General features: G+C 38.9%; 2 protein-coding genes across 6 annotated transcripts in view; both read right to left on the reverse strand.

The window, feature by feature from the left end:
* LOC136157109 (ankyrin repeat domain-containing protein 26-like) overlaps positions 1 to 4246 on the reverse strand; it is a 59158-nt gene extending 54912 nt beyond the window's left edge. The window contains exons 1-3 of the mRNA XM_065919139.1: positions 4017 to 4246; positions 1069 to 1183; positions 735 to 908 (exon numbers count right to left, since the gene is read on the reverse strand). Coding sequence (XP_065775211.1) covers positions 735 to 908; positions 1069 to 1183; positions 4017 to 4246 — 519 coding nt within the window. The remainder of the gene's footprint in view (positions 1 to 734; positions 909 to 1068; positions 1184 to 4016) is intronic.
* A 1498-nt stretch (positions 4247 to 5744) lies between these two features.
* Positions 5745 to 23798, reverse strand: part of LOC136159145 (ankyrin repeat domain-containing protein 26-like) — a 66239-nt gene continuing 48185 nt past the window's right edge. For 3 of the 5 annotated variants that reach the window (XM_065921002.1, XM_065921001.1, XM_065920999.1), the window contains exons 26-34: positions 22318 to 22388; positions 21456 to 21549; positions 19932 to 20044; positions 18256 to 18385; positions 12843 to 13133; positions 12038 to 12255; positions 10596 to 10824; positions 8115 to 8160; positions 5745 to 6976 (exon numbers count right to left, since the gene is read on the reverse strand). In XM_065921002.1, coding sequence (XP_065777074.1) covers positions 6840 to 6976; positions 8115 to 8160; positions 10596 to 10824; positions 12038 to 12255; positions 12843 to 13133; positions 18256 to 18385; positions 19932 to 20044; positions 21456 to 21549; positions 22318 to 22388 — 1329 coding nt within the window. In that variant the 3' untranslated portion in view covers positions 5745 to 6839. Of the gene's footprint in view, positions 6977 to 8114; positions 8161 to 10595; positions 10825 to 12037; positions 12256 to 12842; positions 13134 to 18255; positions 18386 to 19931; positions 20045 to 21455; positions 21550 to 22317; positions 22389 to 23798 lie in introns of those variants that run through there. The other 2 variants (XR_010661420.1, XM_065921000.1) reach the window with 2 other exon arrangements.

Here is a 23798-nt window from a genome sequence, read left to right on the forward strand (position 1 = left end):
GAAAATGGAGCCCTCCTGTGAGAGCGGAGGGGGCTCCTGGGGGGCTGCAGCAGCGGGACGTCACCTGCTTCCTGGAGAAAGAGCAGGAGGGGCAGCTTCGCCATCACCAGCTCCGCTGCATCACACGCTCAGCTGCAACCCCGCCGAGCAGCTCCCAGAGGCTGAGCGCGGGAGACCCCGAGGTGTACATGGCGAACCAAGTGGTCACCAGCACAAGGGAACGCCCTTGCTGGGAGTCAAACATGACCTGACCCTCTTGGTCGGATCTCAGAACCCAGAGTCCTGGAGGACTCAGGGTCCCTGGCCTGCTGCCTCCCAGGCCCACGTGCACTCACCCGGCTCCCCCTCATGGGCACTGGGTCTCCTTCCTCCTCCCGCCCACCCCCAGGGGCACCCATTCCCTGAGCCCCTGGAAGCAGCCACTCCTCACATCACTTCACTCCCCCCAGGCCTTCATCATTTGTGCGCCCTGAGCCTACCACCCACTCCCGGGCACGTTCTGATGGGAAATCTTCCTTCTGGGGTAGACGGGTGGCTGGGAGACAGAGCTCTGCCCTCTCTGTGGGCTCCGACGTTTTTCCCCACCCCCTGCATTGGCTTTGGAGTTGTTTCCATGGTAACAGGTCCTGATGGACACTATTCAGTTTACCTATTTACATAGCTATAAACAGAACACTTGTAGATTAAAAAAATGCTTCACAAATATTTTGTAAATAAAGTTAGTTGAGTTATACCTTGTTCCTGGCTTCTATATCGGCGTCGTAGGAAAGCAGCTTTGCTGCGAGTGATATATTCTGGCAAGAGACGGCATAGTGGAGCGCGGTGTTCCCGCGGACATCCATGACATTCGGGTCGGCACCGTTCTCCAGCAGGAGAGTCGCGCACTCCTCCTCTTGGCATTCCACGGCCTGTCAGTGTGTGCCAAGAAACACAGTGTCAATTCTAGGAATTCAAAATACACAGTCCACAAGCTTCACCAGTTTGCTCTATCTAAACGAGATAAATTCACTTTTAGCCTCAGTAATTAAATCCATCCATCTCATGTGGACATGGTTTGCTGCCCCATACCTTCATCAGCGCGGTCCTGTGCTCATTGTCACAGAGGTTAAGCAGGCATTTTCGCTCCAGGAGGAGAGTTACCACCGCTGAATGGCCATTGGCACAGGCCAAGTGGAGGGCAGTCCTACAAAAGCAAGAGGAGTTTTCAGGAAACTGTAGTGTTACTGTTTCAAAGTACACAATTGTTCCTGCCATTGAAAACATTCAACAGCATACTATTCCTATCCCTCTGAAACAAATATTTCATTTCCTTCTGGAGAAGAACATTATATATTAGCATTAGCTCTTCTTACCACAGTAATGAAAGAACAATCTACTTGAATAGAATGACCTTGACCTTGAGATTCAGCTCAACATGGGTTTGAATTTGACTTTCACTCTGTCACTTATTAGCTGTTGCTCAGCCTCTTTGTGCCTCAATTTCTTCATCAACAGAATGGAGAGAGAGAAGCAGTTCTGTCACAGGACACCACTGCGATGCTTAAATGAGATCCATGCAAAGAGTTTAGAACCGTTCCTGGCACAGGGAACAGCTCAGTAATTGTTAGGTAATATAATCATACTTATTACTATTACTACTATTTTATAAGGACAAAACTCCATGAAGTCAAAGGGATCACACCTCCTTTGCAGATATATTTTGAGGATTAGAGACAACATTGTACTTCAGTGATTCTAATATGTTCATTTTCTCACATTTTAACATCTCTGATATTGGAATGAAATTTATAATTCACAATGTCTGTACAACTATAATTGGTAGCATTTTTGTTCATTTCTCATTTCTCCTGTTGATCTAATTACCATAAGCTCTTTTTGTCTAAGGTTGCTTCTTTTTAATTAAACTATGCTGCTGCTGCTGCTAAGTCACTTCAGTCGTGTCTGACTCTGTGCGACCCCATAGACGGCAGCCCACCAGGCTCCACCGTCCCTGGGATTCTCCAGGCAAGAACACTGGAGTGGGTTGCCATTTCCTTCCCCAATGCATGAAAGTGAAAAGTGAAACTGAAGTCGCTCAGTTGTGTCCAACTCTTCCCGACCCCGTGGACTGCAGCCTACCAGGCTCCTCTGCCCATGGGATTTTCCAGGAAAGAGTACTGGAGTGGGGTGCCATTGCCTTCTCCATTAATTAAAGTATAGATGATGCATATTACATATTATTATATATTACAGGTACACAACATAGTGATTCACAATTTTTATAGGTCATACTCCATTTAAAGTTATTATACAATATTTGCTATATTCCCCATGTTGTACAATATATCCCGGTAGCTTGCAGGATTTTAGTTCCCCCACCAGGTATCAACCCTGGGCCCACAGCAGTGAGTCTTAACCACTGGACGACCAAGGAACTCCCTAGATTCCCTTGACTTCTGAAAAGGCTGAAAGTTGTCAGAAGATATCAATCCTCAAAAAAAATTCTCAAAAAAATTGAAAGTGAGAAGTCATTTTTATCTGTGCACATTCCTATTAGTGCCAAAAAGACAAGCCCTGTCTGCTAATCCGAGTTGCCTATAGACAGCTTGGTCTACAGAGAGTTTTAAATTTTTTATGTTGTTAAAATGTTAAATCGACATCCAGATTTCTTTTCTTTTTTTTATATGTGCCGAAATCCAGGAAACTCCGGAATTCTTACTTTTGAAATCCTTCTCAGAAAGGTCATTGGGGTGGGAGGGAGACTCACAAGGAAAGGGATATGTGCATACTTACACCTGATTCATGATGTCATACAGCAGAAAGCAACACAACACGGTAAAGCAATTACTCTCCAATTAAACAATTAAGGTTAAGAAACAGGAGAAACAGAAAAAACAGAAGGTCTATGTCAGCAGATAAAAAAATGTATAAATAGGAATTTGAGTTTTATTCTGGTACTTTTCTCACTGTGCATATCTGAAATGTTTGATCCATACTCAGTGTGAAACTTTTTGGTGAGATAAAAATTGAGCTACTTTTCTCTTTTACCAGGTCATGTCTCCACCATCTACACACACTTTATCACTTCTAACAGAAAAGGTCCTCATTATCAAGCTCTAAATTCTTACATACATGTGGGTGTTTGGGCATTCTCTTCCATGCACTTCTCTATCTTTTCAGTTGTTAGTAAATGCACACTTTGTGGGCACGTACAGCACATTCTGATATCTAGAAGGGCACATCTTCCTCTACTATACAAAACTTTTAATTTCATCACAACAAGTAAAGACAGCATATGTAACCCAAAATCTTTAAAACCATGAAATGTTGATTTGGTTTAAATATAGAAAGACCATACATCCTAAGAAAATGTCTTCCTATTCAAGGGCACAGGCAGCTTCCTACTTCAAAGCTGTCTTCTAAGGTCCTTCAGCGAAGAATGCATATACCTAAGTGTACACTGATATAAAATGGATACTGAACTGTATCTGAAGAATTTTTAATCCAGAAGTTGATTTGGCATGGGAATTATTTTGCTCACTATGCAGTGTTCTATAATATATAACCGCATGGTATAAAAATGTATACATTAACAATAAGATATTGACAACATCAGAAATCTGTCCACTGCCATGATCCACAAGAGGCGATCCATGAAGAAGTGCTTTCATAAATCACATGAGAAAAAATGTGAGAGCCAGGAGGTTCAGAAGATTTCTTGAAGGCTATATAACTTCAGAGCTCTTATTCATGAGTACATCATGCTAACCCATGCAAATAAAAAGTAGGAGGAAGAAAGGAAAAACAGATGCTATTCATGTTTCATTTCACTTCTGTGATTACCAACATTCAGTTAAATGACTTCAAAACTATCAGTAAAGTACTCTATAAGGGGAATTATAAGTGGGTCAAAAACCAGCTAAGGCTTTTGGCTGCCTATAAAGTCTGTGGGGTGCTGGATCCCAGGAAGGTATCCAGGAGCCTTGGAGGGGAAACTCACAGGAGGGATCTCTGCCAGACCCTGCCACCCCACTTACCTGTTCATCTTGTCCCTGTCGTTCAGGCCATTTTTTCCAAAAAACAGAACCTGCTGCACTTTGGCTACATTGCCCACAGTGGCAGCTTTGTGGATCTTTCTGAGGTCCTTGTCTCGGATGTGGTACCCGGGCCGGACGTTGATTCTATCACTGCTGTCTCTCACCGGGTTGATGGAGGAGCCAAAGGGGGACACTCCCCTCTTACTCCTGAAGCCAAAAATCTTCTTCATCGCAGAGCCTAGGGACTCCGAACACACCTCACCTCCCCCTCGGCTCTTCACAGTCCCCTAAACCCAACACAAGCGCTACAGATAAGTCAGACTGGTCCCACCACAACCTCCCAGTTGGGAAGCTCAACGGTTTGGAATCTTTCATCCCAGAATGATCGTTGCTAAGCGACACCTCTAAACACATTGCCCGTGCGCACAGAGGCCTGACGTGTCAGACTGCCCACTGCTCATATGCAAGAACTGTTAAGTTCATTGCCTGAAAGAAACAAACAATATCAATAAACCCTTACCGAAACTAAGAAGGGAAGAGAGGAAACTCAAATAAATACAGAAAGGAAAGTGACATTATAACTGTATAACTGTCAAAATAACTATAGTATCCAAAGCAATCTACAGATTCAGTGCAATCCCTATCAAATTACCAATGACATTTTTCACACAACTAGGACAAAAATTTTACAGTGTGTATAGAAACAAAAGACCCCAAACAGCCAAAGCAATCTTGAGAAAAAAAAGCAAGAGCCGACAGAATCAGGTACCCTGACTGCAGACTACTCTGCAAGCTTCAGTAATCAAAACACAGTACTGCACAAAAACAGAAATATATTGAATGATCAATGGAACAAGACAGAGAGTCCAGAGAGAAACCTAAGTACCTGTGGTCAGTTAATCTAGGATATTGGAGGCAAGACTATATAAAGGAGAAAAGACAGTCTCTTCAATAAGTGGTGCTGAGAAAACTCAACAGCTACATGTGTAAGAAGGAAATTAGAACACTCCCTAACATCATATGCAAAAATGAACTCAAAATGGACTAAACACCTAAATATAAGACAGGTACTGTAAAACTCAGGGGACAATATAGGCAGAACACTCTCTGACATAATTGACAGCAGTATCTTTTTTCATCCACCTCTTAAGAGTAATGAAAATAAAAACAGAAATAAGCAAGTGGATATAATTAAACTTAAAAGCTTTTGCACAGTGCAAGAAATCATAAACAAGACAGACAACAACCCACAGAATGGGGGACAATATTTGCAAATTATGCAATTGACAAGGGATTAATCCCCAACATATTCAAACAGCTCAAAGAGTTCAATATCAGAAAACAACCTGATCAAAAAATGAGTGTAAGATCTAAATATACATTTCTCTAAAGAACACCTACAGATGACTAACAAGCACATGAAGGGATGCTCAGAAAAGATGCTCTGCATCACTAATTAGAGAAATGCAGAAATACTATACTAAGGGATCATTTCACACCAATCAGAATAGCCACCATCAAAAAATATACAAACAACAAATGCTGGAGAGAGTGTGGAGAAAAGGGAACCCTTCTACACTACTTATGGAATGCAACTAGGTACAGCCAACTGTAGGAAACTCTATAAAGATTTCTTTAAAAACTAAATATAGAGTTGCCATATGATTCATCAATCTCAGTCCTGGGCATATATCTGGAGAAAACCATAATTCAAAAAGGTACATGCACCCCAATGTTCACTGCAGAACTATTTACAATAGCCAAGACACTGAAGCAACCTAAGTGTCCATCAACAGAAGAATGGATAAAGAAGATGTGGTGCGCACACACACACACACACACACACACACACAAAATGGAATATTATTCGGCCATAAAAAGAAATAATAATGTTATTTGCAGCAACACAGATGGATTTAGAAATTACAATACAAAGTGAAATAACTCAGACAGAGAAAAACAAGTATCACATCACTTACATGTGGAATTTAATAAAAATAAGCTTATTTACACAACAGAAACCAACTCAAAACATCTCAAAATCAAATTATGGTTATGAAAGGGGAAACATGAGGGGAAGAATAAATTAGGAGATTGGGATTAACATATATACACTATTTTCTAGTAGTCACGTATGGATATGAGAGTTGGACGATAAAGCAGGCTGACTGCCAAAGAATTAATGCTTTTGAACTGTGGTGTTGACAGTAGACACTCGAGAATCCTTGGACTGCAAGGAGATTAAACCAGTCAATCCTAAAGGAAATCAATCCTGAATATTCATTGGAAAGACTGATGTTGAGGCTGAAGCTCTAATACTTCAGCCACTTGATGTGAAGAGCTGACTCATCAGAAAAGACCCTTATGCTGGGAAAGATGGAAGGTAGGAGGCGAAAGGGGACACAGAGGACGAGACGGTTGGGAGCATCACTGACTCAGTGGACATGAATCTGAGCTACCTCCACAAGATAGCGGAGGACAGAGGAGTCTGGCAGGCTGCAGTCCATTGGTCGCACAGAGCCGGACACAACTGAGTGACTAACACATTCATTTTGAATATGGAAAACTTAATAGTGCTGGTTTTTAAATCACTTAAAAGTAAGTTAGCTGCAGAGAAAATACTTAGTATCAAAAGTACTTAGATACTACTGTTTAAAAGTAGTATTAATACTACTTAAAAGTAGTATTTTTTAAATACCATCAAATTTTCATCACACACACAAAAATAGTTCCCTTTAATAAAGATTTTCTCATCATGTTTAATGAGAAACAACTAAAATGTCATGAAAACAGTCCATAAGGGAAATTTTTACTATTTATCTTTCAGATCATATATTTTTTCTTCAAAACCTGTACATATTCTTGTGATGTTTTCAAAAGTAGGTCCTCATACAAATTTGACCCATCTGTAGCTCCTAGAGGAGACAATCCATAGGACTCAGATTCAAATTCAGCAGCAGCTGGAAAGAAAAAGGATCACATTCTTTATCTAAAATACTTGAGTTAACTCAGTATTAGTAAAAAAGAAAAAAAAAACATAAAAACAAAAACCTGAGATATTTCTAAGTGTTCTGAAAAATGAAACATATCTAGATGACAGAAAACAAAATACAAGACTACAATTATATAATCAGCCCATGGTCCCACATGTGGCTGAGTATCAGAGCTTCTGGCTTTCTCATTCTTCATTCATCTACTCAATAACTATCTGCTAAGGTGCTGTGACACTGGAATTACAAGATGAAGGTGACCCAGTCCACCCTGAGAAATGATAACGCCATAAACTGGAAAAACAGATAAACAGGCAATTTCCATACAGAGTCACAAATACTAAGACAGGTATACAAGACTGCACAGGGAACACTCAGAAGCAACGGCTGGCTTTGGGTCAGTATTGCCAGCTTTCTGGTGGAGGTGCTATGGAAGCAGATGCCTGAAGGACAGGAAAAAGTGCAGGAGATGGAGGGGAGAAGCACGTACAAAGACCGGAGGTGAGGAAACGAATCTGTGGGATCCTACAGAGTCTGGCTGGTTAGATGCAGAGCTACGGGGCAGAGTAAGGTGGTAAAGAGATAAGGCCAACTACTTTCGAAGGACTCAAATTGATGCGGGTGTTTGGAGCTTTTCCTGAGGGCAAGAGATAAACTAGTGACAAAGTCAATGACACAGAAATTATAAAGGCAGCCATCAGGTAACAGCTATGCAAACATGACTGCCTGAGTCTGGGTATTCTAGCCTTAACCGATACCAGCGCTGAGACAGTGTGGACGCCATGCTTCCTGAGAATGGCGTCAGGGTGCAGACGGACAGTTCCACAGTGATGGCAGCAGCAGAGGAAGGATACAGCCCGAAATACACAGAAATACATAGACCTTTGGAGATTTTTTTTAAAACTATGGAACATGATGGATAAATGAGGAAGAAGAATATTTTTCACTATGACTGCTCATGCTTTTACATTTTTCATTAGCTATGGATAAGAAAAAATATTCAACATAGTATCTGTTATCCAAACAATGGAAAGAGATGCCATTTACTGTTTACAGTCTATTTCAGAAATCAATGTCTAAATTTAATTCATACATTTTGGCAACATACCTTCTCTTAGTTCTCTAGTTATACTCCTGTCCAATTCCTGCCGCATCTGAAATAAGTCAAATATGATTTATCTTTAACTTAAGCAAGAGATATTATCATAGGAATGTTATACAGCTTACTAAATGTGACATTTAAATAATACTTTTAGAGACTAGACCTAACTTGAAGATTACTTAAGTAGAAAATAATCACATAAAGAAAATGAATTCCTACTTATTCCACTTATAGACAACAGAGAACATATATATGGAACGTTATTTAATCTGATAAAAAGTACAATAAATATCAGTCTATGGAGTACACATAATTTCAAATTAGAGAATGATCCATAATCCTAGGAATGACCCACAAGATTACTATCTTCTCCCCCTCACAGCTCCTGCCCTAAATACATACTTCCAAGACCTTTATTTTGATTTCTAGGTGAGGATCCTGTTCAAATGGACGAAGTAGTTTGAGTCGAATGTTATTAAGGAGAACACATATGCAATTTTCTTTAAACTTCTCCATTTCACGAAAGCACAGAAAGGTGAGAAAATTATACACAAGAAAACAAGGTACCAGCAAGTTTTTATTCTAAAGGTGTTTAGTGAGAAGGATTCTCTCATAAGTGTTCATTTCCGAGCTATGTCCCACAGATGTGGTAGGTCCCACAGGGATCATTGCAGGGTTGAGGGGCGGAGAAGTCACAAGTGCAGGACCTCTGGCCATTCCTTTGGCTAAAAGGCTTTATACTTGTCTCCGTTTTATGTAATATGGTTCCCACAAAAGGTTTTTTTTTTTAAAAGAAAGGTTGTTTTCTTTGAAAAAAAAAAACCACAACTTTTTTTAAGGTATGAGGGTCATGATTTAGGCAAAGTTCGTAATTCTACAAAAGAAGTAAAAAAGCCAATGACTTTCTTACTGAGTCCAGGGTCCTATGCCAGCTACTTCCTCAGATTAATAAAAAACACATAGATTTTTAACTATAACGTAGAGAAAATCAATATGTAAAGTCTTCTTACATAGTTCAACAAGACTTGCGGCATGACATGACATAGGAGCTTTCTAACTAAATCATGTTTTAAAGGCAAAAACAAGAATAAATTATTGTCAAACTCCTATATGTAGCAGTCAGTTGATACAGTTAATTTATAAAGCATAAATTTTTTAAAAACACACGACAGGGAACTTGAAGGAGAAAAGTTCCAAGGTGAGGACTTCTACTCCTATCCTCCTTATGAGAGGTGAGGAGAGTTACAAAATGGGTGAGTTTGGGAGAAGGAACTTCTCCCAAAGTGCTTGCTTGGTTCCAAATCTCTTCTTTGACAAGATGTTACGTGCTCACAGCACCGTGAACTTGGGTCTGCAGTAGGCAGCCCGCCCCTGGGACGGGGGTCAAGCATTTGCTTCCTCCTCTTAGGCCTGCGTGGGGCAGTGTCTGACTTGGGATGAAGTGTTCGGAGGCCCGCTGTGACTGCACAGCTAAAGCACGTCCTCCAGGTTCACGGCTCTCAAGAACTAGGACCCAACGTAGCCCCAGTGCTGTCAAAGAAACCTTAGATCGCTCTCCTATGATGGCAAGAAGCCAAATGAGAAAACAGGCTGAGACTGCATTTAACAAGGGCTACTTTCCTGTGCCTCACAAACATCAGGAAAACACCATCAAAACCATAAACCTGTGTGCACTGACTGAAATTGATATTTTAATCACAATGATTAAACAGTGAAAACTGGTTGCAATTTAAAGACTCCCCATCATTGCTATCTTAGATACCATTCATCTAGGTGATGTCAAGATAGAGATAAAGTGAGTTTCATTTATAATTTTTAAATGTTTGAATATACTACAAATATAGACATATTCTACAAATGCTCAGCAAGATTTTTTTTAATTAAAAAAATGCTATAGGTAAAATAGTAATTAAAGAAAATGACAAAAATGTCATTTTTGTAAGAAATGACAAGTTTTATGTAAGAAAATGACAAAAAATGTTAAGCTAAAACTAGAAATTAATGTTTTGGTTTAGTACTATAAGCTTATTTAATTTATAAAAAGGATTTATCTAGGATTCCTTAAAACAAAAAGCATCCATATGTGGTTAGTGTTCAGATGCCAGTGATTCACTTATGCTTAGAGGTAGAAAAACTTCGTTGCATACAGCAGAGCTTGGAAATGATTATGAACCATTGCCAACTGAAATCAATTAGAAAGGAAGTGAAACATCTAAAAGAATACTTTTGGATACTAGGCAATAAGATTTTGTTTCTAAAGTAGAATTTAAACATAGCTTTTTGAGAAATTTAATAGTTTAGTAAGTATCTCTTAAAATCAAGAACTCTGGGACAAAAAAATCATAAAATTTCTGTCTCCTTTATTAGCACAGCTAATTATGACTTTTACTTAGGGTGCATCAAATAAACAACTCAGAAGTTCACCAAATTAAAAACAAGGATCATTCATATCAGAAATCTGAAACCTAGTGAAAAAAGATAACTAACCTTGGTCAAGTAAGTCTCCATGCTGTCATTTGAAGGGCGTGGAATTGAGGTAGAAAACCCTCCATTTGTTCGTGAAGTAAGATTTCCATTGAGCACTAAAGGATTATTGAAATTTCCAACACAAGGGGGCTCCAGGACTGGCCTCGTGCTAAGAGTGCTGAGTAAAGATCTGTTCTGCTGCTTCTCCACCTCAAGTTTGGTGCTGATCTCTGCCAGCCTCTCATGAGTCCTGGGGAAGATGGAAAACACCAACCTTGCTCATGTTTCCCTAAATGATTTGCTTTTTTTTAAGTTGCCGTATAGTAAACGGAATTCCCATTAAACTGTTTGAACCCTGAACACATAGAGCGGGCCTCCTGTAAACAGTGACAGCTCTGACCTTGTTCTAAAGAAGTGCACGTCTCTGGGGCTCCCCAGGTAACAAGTCACCGCTGGGAGAGGAGAGAATGGGCGTCAGAGAGAAAGGGAGGTGGGCCCACAGTGACCCCTGCTGCCTCTGGGACACGAATGCCCCCAGGAAACAGTTCAGGGGTGAAGAGACACGCCTCCCACAAAGCCGCCTTCAAGCATTTGCTTTCACCACCCTTGTGTACAAGTGTCACTCACGACCTTGGAGAAATTAAGCATTTGGCTCTGAGATATCATCTAGAGTCACAATCTTGAGGGGAGGACAACAAAGTAAATGGGTAACTGAGAAGAGCTAAAACAACCCCAGGAACAACTACAAGTATCCTCTGCTGTTCCAAAGTGCACTTTACGTTACTTCACTTATAGGAAAGGCCTATATCAGCATCTGTTTTTGATAGATATTTTGATCAAAATAGCAAAAAAAATTTTTTGAAGAGGCTTTTTGGTTTCATATAAAAAGGTTCAGTGTACGTTTTACAGAGAGAGGCATCGCGCTCCCCAAGCAGGAAGACTGGCCCCACTGACCACCTTCCCAGGAGCCACACGCCACATCTCAGGTCAAGTTACCTATCTGCTTCACTTGTGCATACTCATTTTATGTACTGACTAGCCAAACATGTCCTCGGGTCCCTTCTTTGCTTTATGCTGTTTTGGCTTATGAAAGGTTTCCTGGGAAAGCTCTGCTTTCAGACACTGGGGAAAGCTGAACTCAGCCCTGGAGGTCTGAGATCTGCCCTTTCAGTCCTCCACACCCCTCAGTCAGGTCACCATGCTATTTCTAGCCACTCTGTGAATTATCCTGCCTTTCACCCCTGTGTTCATTGCCCCCAGTTTCAGAAGTATGCCTTTACGCAGTATAGAAAAACCTAAAAGGACACAGTATTAATAGCTTGTCCTAGGGCGCCCTCTAGCAGTGACCATCTAGTCAGCTTTCATTTCCTACTAATCTCACGAATCGTGCTCTAAAAAAATTAGGCTTTAGAGACAAATTAACGAACTAAATTTAGTTTCTGTGATTCTGTGTTTTGACTTACTTGTCTAGTTTACCTTCCAATGACTTTCTAACTGCTAGTTCTACCAGGTAGAGATGCTTATATTTTTCCAACTCTGCTTTATGAGAATCTTCTTGCAAAGTTTTCACCTTGGAGAGTTCAGATTCCAAGTCTTTAATTCTGAGTTCCATCTGACTTCTTATGGAAGCATTATTCTTCTCTTGTAACTGCTCTAAGTTCTCTTGAGATGCTGCTTGTATCTAAGGCAAATTTTAAAAGGTAACATTTTAAAAATAAACATTAACCTGGAAAATGATATTTCCTCCCTTATGTTTTGAGTCTGTGATTCAGAAAGCAATTTGAAAGGTTAAAAAAAAGAGAGCAGAAGTTTAAAACAATTATTGCCAATGTGAAGTGAATTAAATCTGAATTATAAAATTAAAGTGGAATTATTGTTAGAGTGGTGCTTATATAATCTGATAATTCAAAGAATAAGAGGATCAACTTAAAATTTTAAAACTTGAAGAAGACAACTTGAAAATAATTCAAGAGGATGGTACCAGTTCTAAACCACAATATTTTCTTTTCCTCCTAGTAGTCTTCTTTTATACCAACTGGTCTTATACATGAAAGGATTCTCTAGTGAGAATCATTCTGAAAGGTCAATTTGGTGATAACTGTGATGGAAACGGAAATACTTAAAGGGAGAAACAAGTGTGCCCTTCCTTCCAGAAAACCACCAAACCAACTGCTCTACGGGAAATAGAGGAAACACATAAGCTGTATACATCCAAAACATAATTGACAATGAGGTGAATTCAAGCACATGACAGATGAACATATTAACCTGCAAAAATAGGTTGACTTCTTTTAATTTCTCTACGAGTTCTTGTCTCGCTCTTTCTTCAATTTCCCGTTTATACTGCTCTACTTGACTGTGTTCTATCATATTCATTTCTATAAGACTTCTGAGGTTCACTACTTCTTGCTCCAATTTCTTTTTATTCTTCTCTAGTTTTTCACATTTCTTTTGCATTCCTTTTATAGACAATAACTCCTCTCGAAGAACTTGATTTTTTGCATTCAGGTGCAGACATTTTGAAGATGCAGTTTCCAGCTCTGCTGTAAGATCATCGATCTGCAAGAATAAAACAATACTGCTGGGTAATGAGGCAAGTGGACTGAGCACAGCCTAACTCAAACCCAGGATCAAATAAATATGATGGTATCTGTATTGTAGAATATAGGACTAGGGATTACTCAGAGAATCAAGAAAGAAGTTCAAACCACCAAGAGTCACAAAATATATTCTTCACTGTCATCATCTTTGTCACACAACACCTGCACTTGATTTTACACTCTTTTCTACTTTTTCTCCATAAATGACAAGTCATCTCTTAATAGAATGTCTCTTACTCCTTCCCCCCATCTTAATGCCCTATGTTTTAAAGAAGTTTGAGGGATACTGTATTGAGTCATATAGAGCTGAGTTAATAAACGCTTTTCAAAAGAAGACTGTGAAAATCAGACTCTAATTAATAAATCTTGTAAATATGGATTCTAATTCCATAAGTCTTTTTCTGAACTACGAAAACTTTTTGCTAATTTGAACAGCATTCCAAAGAAAAATGATTCGAAGGGTTAAAGAAATTCTATCTCCTAATAGTTTAGTGAGATAATCCACACATTTTTCTGAACAACAACAAAAAATGCCTCATTCTTGTAACCATTTGTTACTTTTCACAAGAAAACAGAACATACCAAACAAAACAACAAACAAAATTTGCTGGAATTTCAGTGACACCGAGTTGGAAAGAACTTTCCTTTAGACAGAATGGTTACTCGGTAAGTCAAGGTTGAGTGGAGGTGGTGGTATTGAAACTGTCTACAAATTCTTTGACACTTTCTCTGAAATTCCCTCCCCTTAAATATGTGCTGGCCTCAGTAACTGATTTCTACTGCACAGAGTCTGGGGAATATGACTTTTGCTCCGGTGGAAAACCCACCCTTAGCATCAGTCACCACGCTGCGAAGAAGCCCAGGCCACATACTGAGCACCTGTCAGTGTCCCCACTGACCGTCCCCAACATATGTCCCATCCAAAAGCCAGCTACAACTGCCAGACATGTGCGTGAACTAATCTTCAGATGACTCTGGTCCCCACCTTCACGACATCCCAGCTGATGCCGACTGGAAAAGAAATGCGCTGGCCTCACTCACTGAGCCTTGCCCCAACACAAATTTGTGAACAAAGTAAATGCTGTTTTGAGCCACTAGGCCTTGACGAGGTTTATTATACAATTTGCTGGCAATAAATAACTGGCACAGACACTGATATTAAAAATACCATTAAAAAAGAACTAAAAGATGTGAGAATGCCTTTCAACCTGGAGGTAGGTGAGACCTGAAATGCAGATGCAGAGAAAGAAATGAAAACCCAAAGGGCTTCACGACATTGTAAACTGAATCCTGACGGCACTTGAAGAGGCTGCTCGTGACAGCTGCCAGGCAAGAGAAGACAATGACGCTGAAACATAGGGGAAAGGAGACTCTTGCTACGAGCCAGGTGAAAGGAACATCAATGAGAGGGTTAGCTATTCAAAAAAAAAAGGACTATTAAATATAAAGGAACCAGGTTCAATTATATTTGGGTTCAATATCTGTATCCCCTTTACAGCCTCTCCACATGTCCAGCTGTCACATGATGCTAAAGGAGAGAAAGGGCTTCTGGGCTAAGATCAAACCTAGGGTGCTGTCAGGAAAACATGGTCTAAAGGTGAAGCCTGTAGACTGTGTAAAACCCTTCATTAAGGCCCTGGAAAGACTTAAGGTGGTGCCTCAAATTCCTTTAAGGATCTTAAGAGCATAAGGATTTTAAAGGCATCATCCTACAAAGCTTCACAAGAAGCCCTAGCTGCAGAGCTTCTCTCAAAAAAGATTTGTGAGGGTAACCTCTCCAACAACATGAACCCCAATCCAATTTACAGGACACTAAAAGCTTTAAAGAGAACCTTGGCAGCAAAAAAACAGTGCTTGGCCTAACAGTGACCAAGACATACAAATGAGAACAGGCCTTTGGGATTTTCCTAAAAGCTCAACAAAGAGGAAGCTGGCTTAAGAAACATGACTCAGCTACAGACAGAGGTCATTTCTTATGAAAAAGACAGCACACAGAGCTCAGAGGGTAGAGCAAAGGAGAAGCACTCCTCTGGGCAGGACCAAGTCCTCATCAGAGAGCTGGCGGTATCAAACTGGACCTCAGAGCTGCTATGGACTACAGCGCCTCCCCTTTCCCATTTCTGAACGGGAGAGTCTAGTCACTCAGCAGAATGGTGGGGGTGTGGGTGGCAGATAACTTGTCCCTTTAGTTCTCAAGTCTTAGTACTGAGAGTGGCGTGCTCACGGGGTCACACTCAAGAAATCACACCCAGAAACCACATCCCCATGTGCCATCTGTACCTGATGAAGATGGTAAGACCTTGACTTGAGTCTGGGCCTGACACTGTAGCTGAGACTTGTGAGGGAATGGGTGGGGAAAGGGTATTTTTCACATGGAAGGAACATAAAAACTTGTGGCCAGTGAGTAACTGTGCTAGTGTTTAAATGTACCCTTAAGTTTTAAAAAATGTATTCTGTAAAAAAGGTAGCATATAGGCCAAGTAAAAGTGACTTGCTCCTATTGAACAGAAGATGATGAAAGTGATGCTGCGTGAACTGCAAAGTGAGGTTAGACAAGGCAGCAGAGCTTCTGCCTAGCTCTCAACCTGGAAACCAGGCCCCATGTTGCAAGCAAGCCCAGGCTGCAAAGAGAACCTAGGTCTTCAGGGTAGGTGTTTCACTAGTCTGCCTTCACCAAAGTCCAGCCAACCACAGATACCATCTCTCAGACATGGGAATGAATACACCTTCACCTGATTCCAGCCCCCAGCCCTCGAGCTACCCCAACTGGAGCCGAGGAGACGAGAAGCCAGCCCTCCTGTCCACCTTTTCCTAAGTGTAGATTTTGAACGAAACCAATTGTTGTTTATTGAAGCCGCTAAACTTAAAGCTGATTAGGAAAAAACAGAAAAATGGATTTTTGAAAAAGAGTAAAGAAATATAACTTAAATGCAGGTAGAAACTGGTCTCTTATAAACTGAAATATAATAAAGGGTGAGATTTTTAATGACAAATAATGTTGATGAGAAGAAGCATATAACTAGAAGAAAGACTTAAAAACTATTCAGAAAGAAGTTTTTTCAGGGTTCCTTTCAATTACAATTTCTTACAAATAGGCAGGTGTGTCTCCTTAGAATTTCTGCTCAAGTTTGAAAACAATGAAACTAGTAAGCAATGAGACATATGATTTGAACTATAAGAAATAACGAGAAATAGTTTAATTAGCAAAATCAGACTTTTGACCTCATCTCAATTTACTGAAATTCTAAAAGAGATGGGTAGCTTTGAGTAGTTAATAATCTAGAACTCAATCTTCATTGTCCTCTCCTCAGAGAGAGAAATAAAACACCACGAGATGCCACTTCATACTTGCTAGGATGGCTATACTCACAAAGACAGATAACGACTAGTGTTGACAGGAATGTATAGAAATTAGAACGTTTTACACACTTTGGATAAAAATATAAAATGATGCAGCCATGCTGGAAAACAGTATGGCAGGTCCTCAAAAGGTTAAACAGAGTGGCTGTGTAATACAGCAATTCTATTTATAACTGTATTCCCAAAAGAAATGAAAAAATATGTTCACACCAAAACTTAGACATAAATGTTCACAGCAACATTACTGACATTAGCCAAAAAAGTAGAAACAACCCCAAAGGTCCATCAGATGATGAATGGATAAATAAAATGTGGTACGTCCATACAATAGAATATTATTGAGCAATAAAAAGCAAGGAAATACTGATACATGTTAGATGTACCTTGAAAATATTATGCTAAATGAAAGAAGGCAAATGCAAACTAGTACAGCCACTATGGAGAACAGTGTGGAGATTCCTTAAAAAACTGGTAATAGAACTGCTATATGACCCAGCAATCCCACTCCTGGGCATACACACAGAAGAAACCAGATCTGAAAGAGACATGTGTACCTCAGTGTTCATCACAGCACTGCTCATAATAGCCAGGACATGGAAGTAACCTAGATGTCCATCAGCAGATGAATGGATAAGAAAGCTGTGGTATATATACACAATGGAATACTACTCAGCCATTAAAAAGACTATGTTTGAATCAGTTCTAATGAGATAAATAAAACTGGAGCCCATTATACAGAATGAAGTAAGCCAGAAAGATAAACACCAATACAGTATACTAAGGCATACATATGGAATTTAGAAAGATGGTAACGATAACCCTATATTCAAGACACAAAAAGAGACACAGATGTATAGAACAGACTTTTGGACTCCATGGGAGAAGGCAAGGGTGGGATGATCTGAGAGAACAGCATCAAAACATGCATATTATCAAGTATGAAACAGATCGCCATTCCAGGTTGGATGCATGAGACAAGTGCTTGGGGCTGGTGCACTGGGATGACCCAGAGGGATGGGATGGGGAGGGAGGTGGGAGAGGGGATCAGGATGGGGAACACATGTAAATCCATGGCTGATTCATGTCAATGTATGGCAAAAACCACTACAATATTGTAAAGTAATTAGCCTTCAACTAATAAAAATAATTGGGGGAAAAAAAAAGAAAGAAAGAAGGCAGTTACAAAGGATCCCATATGGTGTGATTACACTGACACAAAATGTCCAGAAAAGGGCCATCTACAGAGTCAGGGAGTGGAGTCAAGGTTCCCTCAGGCTGGGAAGATCAGGAAGGGAAAACTGGCACAGGATGATTGCAAAAAGCTATAAGGTTTCTTCGGAGGGTGATCAAAATGTCCTAGCGTGGTAATGCTTGTATAACTCTTTAAACACAATAAAGTTACTGAACTGTACAGTTTAAATGAATGAACTGCATGGTATGTTCATTAGATTTCAACAAATCTGTCACCAAAAACAACTGATGCTTTGGGGTCATTAATGCTGTGCCGCTCAACTTCATATCACCAGCCAGGGTTCAAGACAGAGAGAGTTAAGAGTGAGCCCTTTTTATCTAAAAATGATATAGGGAAAAGCAGTTGTTTTTACTGGTGTCCAACCTAAAAAAATAATAGACAAATCTGTGTCTCATTGCTCAATGCATGGAATGATTTATATTCGCCCAAAGTAAGTGATTTTGGGGATCGAAAACTGTTTAAAAATTACCTTATGTTTTAGCATATTAATCTGAATATCCATTTCAGTTTGACTGGTTTTTAAATCTCCATGGAAACTAAGCTCTCCATTTTCATATTCATTTAACTTCCTTCTTGTCATTTTTAAGACTTTCTTAAATCTGTAGAAATGTATAGAATGAGTAAGTTCTTTAAGAGCCAATATTTAATAATTATTTAAACAAATATATGTTCTATCAGATAAAACAAATCTATAAATTATAATTCTTTCTCATTGTTCTAATTTAAAATTCCTTGAAAGCATAATAACTAAATTCTAATCTTAGATAAATATTATGAAGAAAAATTTTATCACATTTAAATATATTGTGTGTGATATATGAGTTCTTATAAATAAGTTAATGTCAATTTTTAGTATGCTAGTGTGAAATATTAATTTATTATTAAACATTAGTTATAAACCAGAGATCAGTATTCAAGCTAAAGATGAAGAGATATGATATATGAATGTTTTTTAAAATGACACAAGACACGTTTGGTCCTACTGACCACAGCCTCTATAAAAAGAAAGAAAGTAGATATAAAAATCCAAAAAATGAAACTTGAAAAAAAAAAGAAAACTTTTTGGAGCCTCTTTGGAGGCTCTTTGGAGCCTGAGTTAAGTGGGAAATAACCCAGGCTGAGAGCTTTAGCAGAAAGGAAATCAGAAGAGAGAGAGAGGGAGAGTGTACCAGTCTCTTCAAGACTGTTGAAATCTTGCCCAGCACATTGTTAACAAAATGCAAAGCAAAGTAGAGAAAATTAAAAGAGAAAAATATTAATGAGAATCAGAAAAGAACCCTATGTATAATCATCCCTTGGCATCCACTGAGGATTGGTTCAGAAATCCCCCAACATTCTGTGGATACAAAATCCACGGATGCTCAAGTCTCCCTAAGCACAGCTTTCCTATACCTTCAGTCATCCCTATGTCACTTACATTATCTAATACAATGTAAATGCTTTGTAAATAGTTACAAATACAGTGTAAACACTACGGAAAGAGTTGCCAGCTTGAGACCAATCCAAGTTTTGCTTTTTGGAACTTTCTCAAATTTTTTTCCCTGAATACTTTTGATCTTGGTTTGGCTGAATCTGTAGATGATGAGGGTTGACTGTACTCAGCAAAAAAACAGAAGCAGTTTTTTTATCTTACTGATCAAAACATGGTCACTAATTTTATTATTCTTTAAGTTACACATAGATCTTTCTATGTATATTTTATAACTAAAATTTTGGGGCAAAAAGAAAATATAAACCAAATCAAGATACTTTTTTAATGTTGTTCAACAACACAGGTAGGTTTTTAGATAATAAATTACTTGAGTGATGAAGGGAAAGAACACAGTTAAAAGAAGGCAGGATTACCAAAAAGAACAAAGATACCTTGCAGAAGTAAAAATTCATCATAGATGATGAAGAACAGAGTGACATTACTATATGCAGAGGCACGGTTGTTACAGTTTTAGAAATCATTACAGATAAGTATAACACTGCTGCACTCAAAAACACTTCAGATTGTGCTGACTTTCCACAGTAAACTTTGAAATAGGATAATGTGTTTAATTATGAAAATACACATAAAAATGAATTTGTGTCTAAGGTTTTAATAAAATAAAATTATACTTTAATTAATAGTTGAGATTATCAGAAACATTAAAATCTTACCCAGTAATCTCTTTTTCTAACTCACTATTTTTCTTCTTTTCTTGGTCCAACCTATCTTCCAGAGATTGTTTTAATTCAATATATTTCTTTAATTGTTCATTTTCATCCTCAGACTTAGAAAAAAAAATTTAAGAAAATTATTTTTAAACACCTAGAGAGATTTATTCTTTCTTAAAAATATTATTTCTCATGAGTTCACAAGTTAATATGAATTTGTAGTAAACACAGTTTTTAAACCTCATTGATGCCAATAGGAAAGTGAAGTGGCTCAGTCGTGTCCAACTCTGTAACCCCATGGACTGTAGCCTACCGTGCTTCTCTGTCCGCGGGATTTTCCAGGCAAGAGTACTGGAGTGGGTTGCCATTTCCTTCTCCAGAACAGATTTCAAAATTGATGACTTTTCTTAAAACAACTTAAAATGATTTTTCATTTCATCACTTTTCTGGAATTTCAATTGCCAACATTGATTTGTTAAAAATAGAGGCTTTTACACATAAAATATTAATGCCAATGAAGGTTTTTTAAAGAGTGCCTATATTTACATTTTACTTTCTAGAGATGCTCTAAAATAATTTTCATCAATGGTTCAAGATAGTCCAGGTTTTGTTAAATCACAGCTTACTAAAATAATCTTTGAAAAATTCCCATGCAACCCCCATCTCTTTAAAAAAATAAATCCAACAAATGAAAAATACATTTGTTCAGAAAAATGGTTCTATATAAAGTATTCATTTTGAATGAAGAGAACAAAATACAATATTTAAAATGATTCATTCTCAAAAATCTCACAGAAAGATCTGGATTACAAACGAAATTCAAAATTCTCAATCAAATCATTACTCAAATTTCTGGACTCAAATAGGTATTTGTGTACCAGTGTTTAAGGCAGCATCATTAACAATAGTCAGAAGATGGAAAAACCCCAATTTCACTGAGAGAGGAATGAACAAACAAAATGTGGTCTATAAAATATTGCTTTAGGACTGTCACAATTTTTTAAATTAAAATCTTACTATGCTGCTGATGCTAAGTCGCTTCAGTTGTGTCAGACTCTGTGTGACCCCATAGATGGCAGCCCACCAGGCTCCCCCGTCCCTGGGATTCTCCAGGCAAGAACACTGGAGTGGGCTGCCATTTCCTTCTCCAATGCGTGAAAGTGAAAAGTGAAAGTGAAGCCGCTCAGTCGTGTCCAACTCTTAAATCGCTCAGTCATGTCAGACTCTTAGCGACCCCATGGACTGCAGCCTACCAGGTTCCTCTGTCCATGGGATTTTCCAGGCAAGAGTACTGGAGTGGGTTGCCACTGCCTTCTCCAAAATCTTACTATAAAAATCATTAATTTTATGAATTCAGTCAATTTCTTCTATAAAGAGGAATCACACTGCTAGTAAAGAGCAGTATCAATACAAATGCAACAAGCTAATCAATGAGAATTTTCACATTGCCCAAAATATTCTTATATATTACTAGTAAAAAAATTAAAATCCTTTCTCAGTATGACAGAAATTAAGATGTTGACTTACCGATCTTGTACTTAACAGGTTTTTCTCAAGCTGTTCAATTTTGCCCGCTTGCTTTTTGACTGTAGTTTGTAACTCAGCATTTTCAATTTCAAGCCTAAAATGCAGATTTTAAAATAATTATTCTCACACATAGGTTTTTCTTTTTTAAGATTTGTCTTGGATGTGGACCATTTTTAAAGTCTTCATTGAATTGACTACAATATTTTTATGTTTTATGTTTTATGTTATGGTTTTTTGGCTATGAGGCACGTGGGGTCTTAGCTCCCCAACCAGGGATCAAACCCACACCCTCTGCCTCGGAAGGCATAGTTTTAACCCCTGGACTGTCATGGCAGTCCTTCACACATAGATTTTTAAAATACCACCCGGTTTTTGAACAAACATCTGCAGGTTCAATCACATAAGTTCTTAGAATTTTGAAAAGTAGATGATTTGGCAACTGTACTGTTTTTCTGTTTGTGACTAATCACTTTCCCTGGTGGCTCAGATGGTAAAGAATCTGCCAGCAACACAGGAGACCCAGGTTCAATCCCTGGGTCAGGAAGATCCCCTGGAGAAGGGAGTGGCAATCCACTCCAGGATTCTTGCTTGGAGAATTCCATGGACAAAGGAGTCTGGAGGGCTAGAGTTCATAGGGTTGCGAACAGTCAGACATGACTGAGCGATTAACACTTTCACTTTTCACTTGTGGATAATGTGCAAAATATGGAAATAATGGGGGAAAATTATGCATCTCAAAACAGCTCAAAGCTGAAATGTTACACAGCTTCACGATAATGTGTTTATTATCACTACTGATCTATTCTCATACTATACTGTTTATCTGCTTTATACTTATGTTCTACGCTGCTTTAAGTCGTACTTTTGGACGTGATCCTGTGTTTTCTCAGCACATCTCACAGCCTCTGTAAGTTGATCCTGTGCTTCTTGCAACTAAAAAAAAAATAAAAAACAACTGTTTTAACTACTGATAACCTAGTAAATCCACCATCATTGGTTTTTGTCTCTTTTGTCTGCATATTGTTAACGGCTGCTTTCCTGCCACACAGCAGAGCTGAGCTGTTACAACAGACACCTTAAGTCCACAAAGTGAAAATATTTCCTGTCTGCCTCTGCAGGTAACTGACCTCTCCTCTAGCACCCAAACACATCATCCATGCTTTAAATCAGATTTTCTCAAATAAACACACAAATTTATAAACTACTCAAATGGGGAAAGACAGAAAACAACCTTATGGTAAACAAATTTTTTTTTTATTCCAAGCTCCACATCGGCCATCACTTTAAATTCCACATATGTAAAGCACCACAGATCTTCCAGTGATTACGAGAGCTAACACTGCTCTTGGTGACAACCGGATGCTTCAGGAACTAGTGTGAGAGGCAGTAGCTACACAGGAGCCAGAATGCGTGGGCCTGTGTCACAGTTCCGTCAGTTCTGAGCTGTGTGTCCTGGAGCAAATCACTTCACCTTTCTGTGTCTCAGTTTCTCCATCCATAAAATGGAGATAATGGTAGCATCAACCTCAGTGGGATGTTTGGAAGATTATATTGTGGAGTTTACATAATGTACTTTGGAGAAGGAAATGGTTCCAGTATTGCCAGAAGGAAGCCAACTCCAATATTCTTGCCTGGAGGATCCCATGGACAGAGGAGCCTGGTAGACTACTGTTCATGAGGTCAAAAAGAGTTGGACACGACTGAGTGACTAAGCACATACATAAACTATTTAGAAAAGGACGTGACACAGAATAAGAACTGTTTATACTTGGCATTTTTACAGTCGCTGTATTTTATCTGCAAAACAATTTCATATATCAGGCAGATGTCATGCCAACAGAAGTGGTCTTCACCACAAGTCACGCTGAAATCACTCTCCATACCATTGCAAGTGGCAGTATGGGGGAGCATGAGGCCCAGAACACATGTATCCAGTGCTTCAAAAATGTTCACTGACCCCACTAACCAACTAGCAGTGTTCTCCACTTAGAATAATTTGTAACTTACTTCCTCTATGTACTACTCAGTGGACAATGACCACAGATTAATATGCAAATAGCATCTCCTGGATAGAGGGGTGCAGAAATTACATGACCATCAAAGGAAGGGTGAAGTCACTGCCATGGAAATATTGCCCTATTGCTAAATCAAAGTTCTGAACCAATTCACTCCCAGCAACTGTTAATGTCTAGCAAGTACTCAGATGAGAAAATTAAGGTTACAAGCTATGGATATCAGAGAAGCCAACCCCAGAACCTCACAGTTGGTGAAAGGCTAGAATTCTGTAAATCCCACTTCTGGAAGCATAATGAAGGAAGGAAAATTTACATTTTTCTTCCAGAG

This window comes from Muntiacus reevesi, chromosome 2, assembly GCF_963930625.1.
Source record: "Muntiacus reevesi chromosome 2, mMunRee1.1, whole genome shotgun sequence".
Taxonomy (NCBI): Eukaryota; Metazoa; Chordata; class Mammalia; order Artiodactyla; family Cervidae; genus Muntiacus; species Muntiacus reevesi.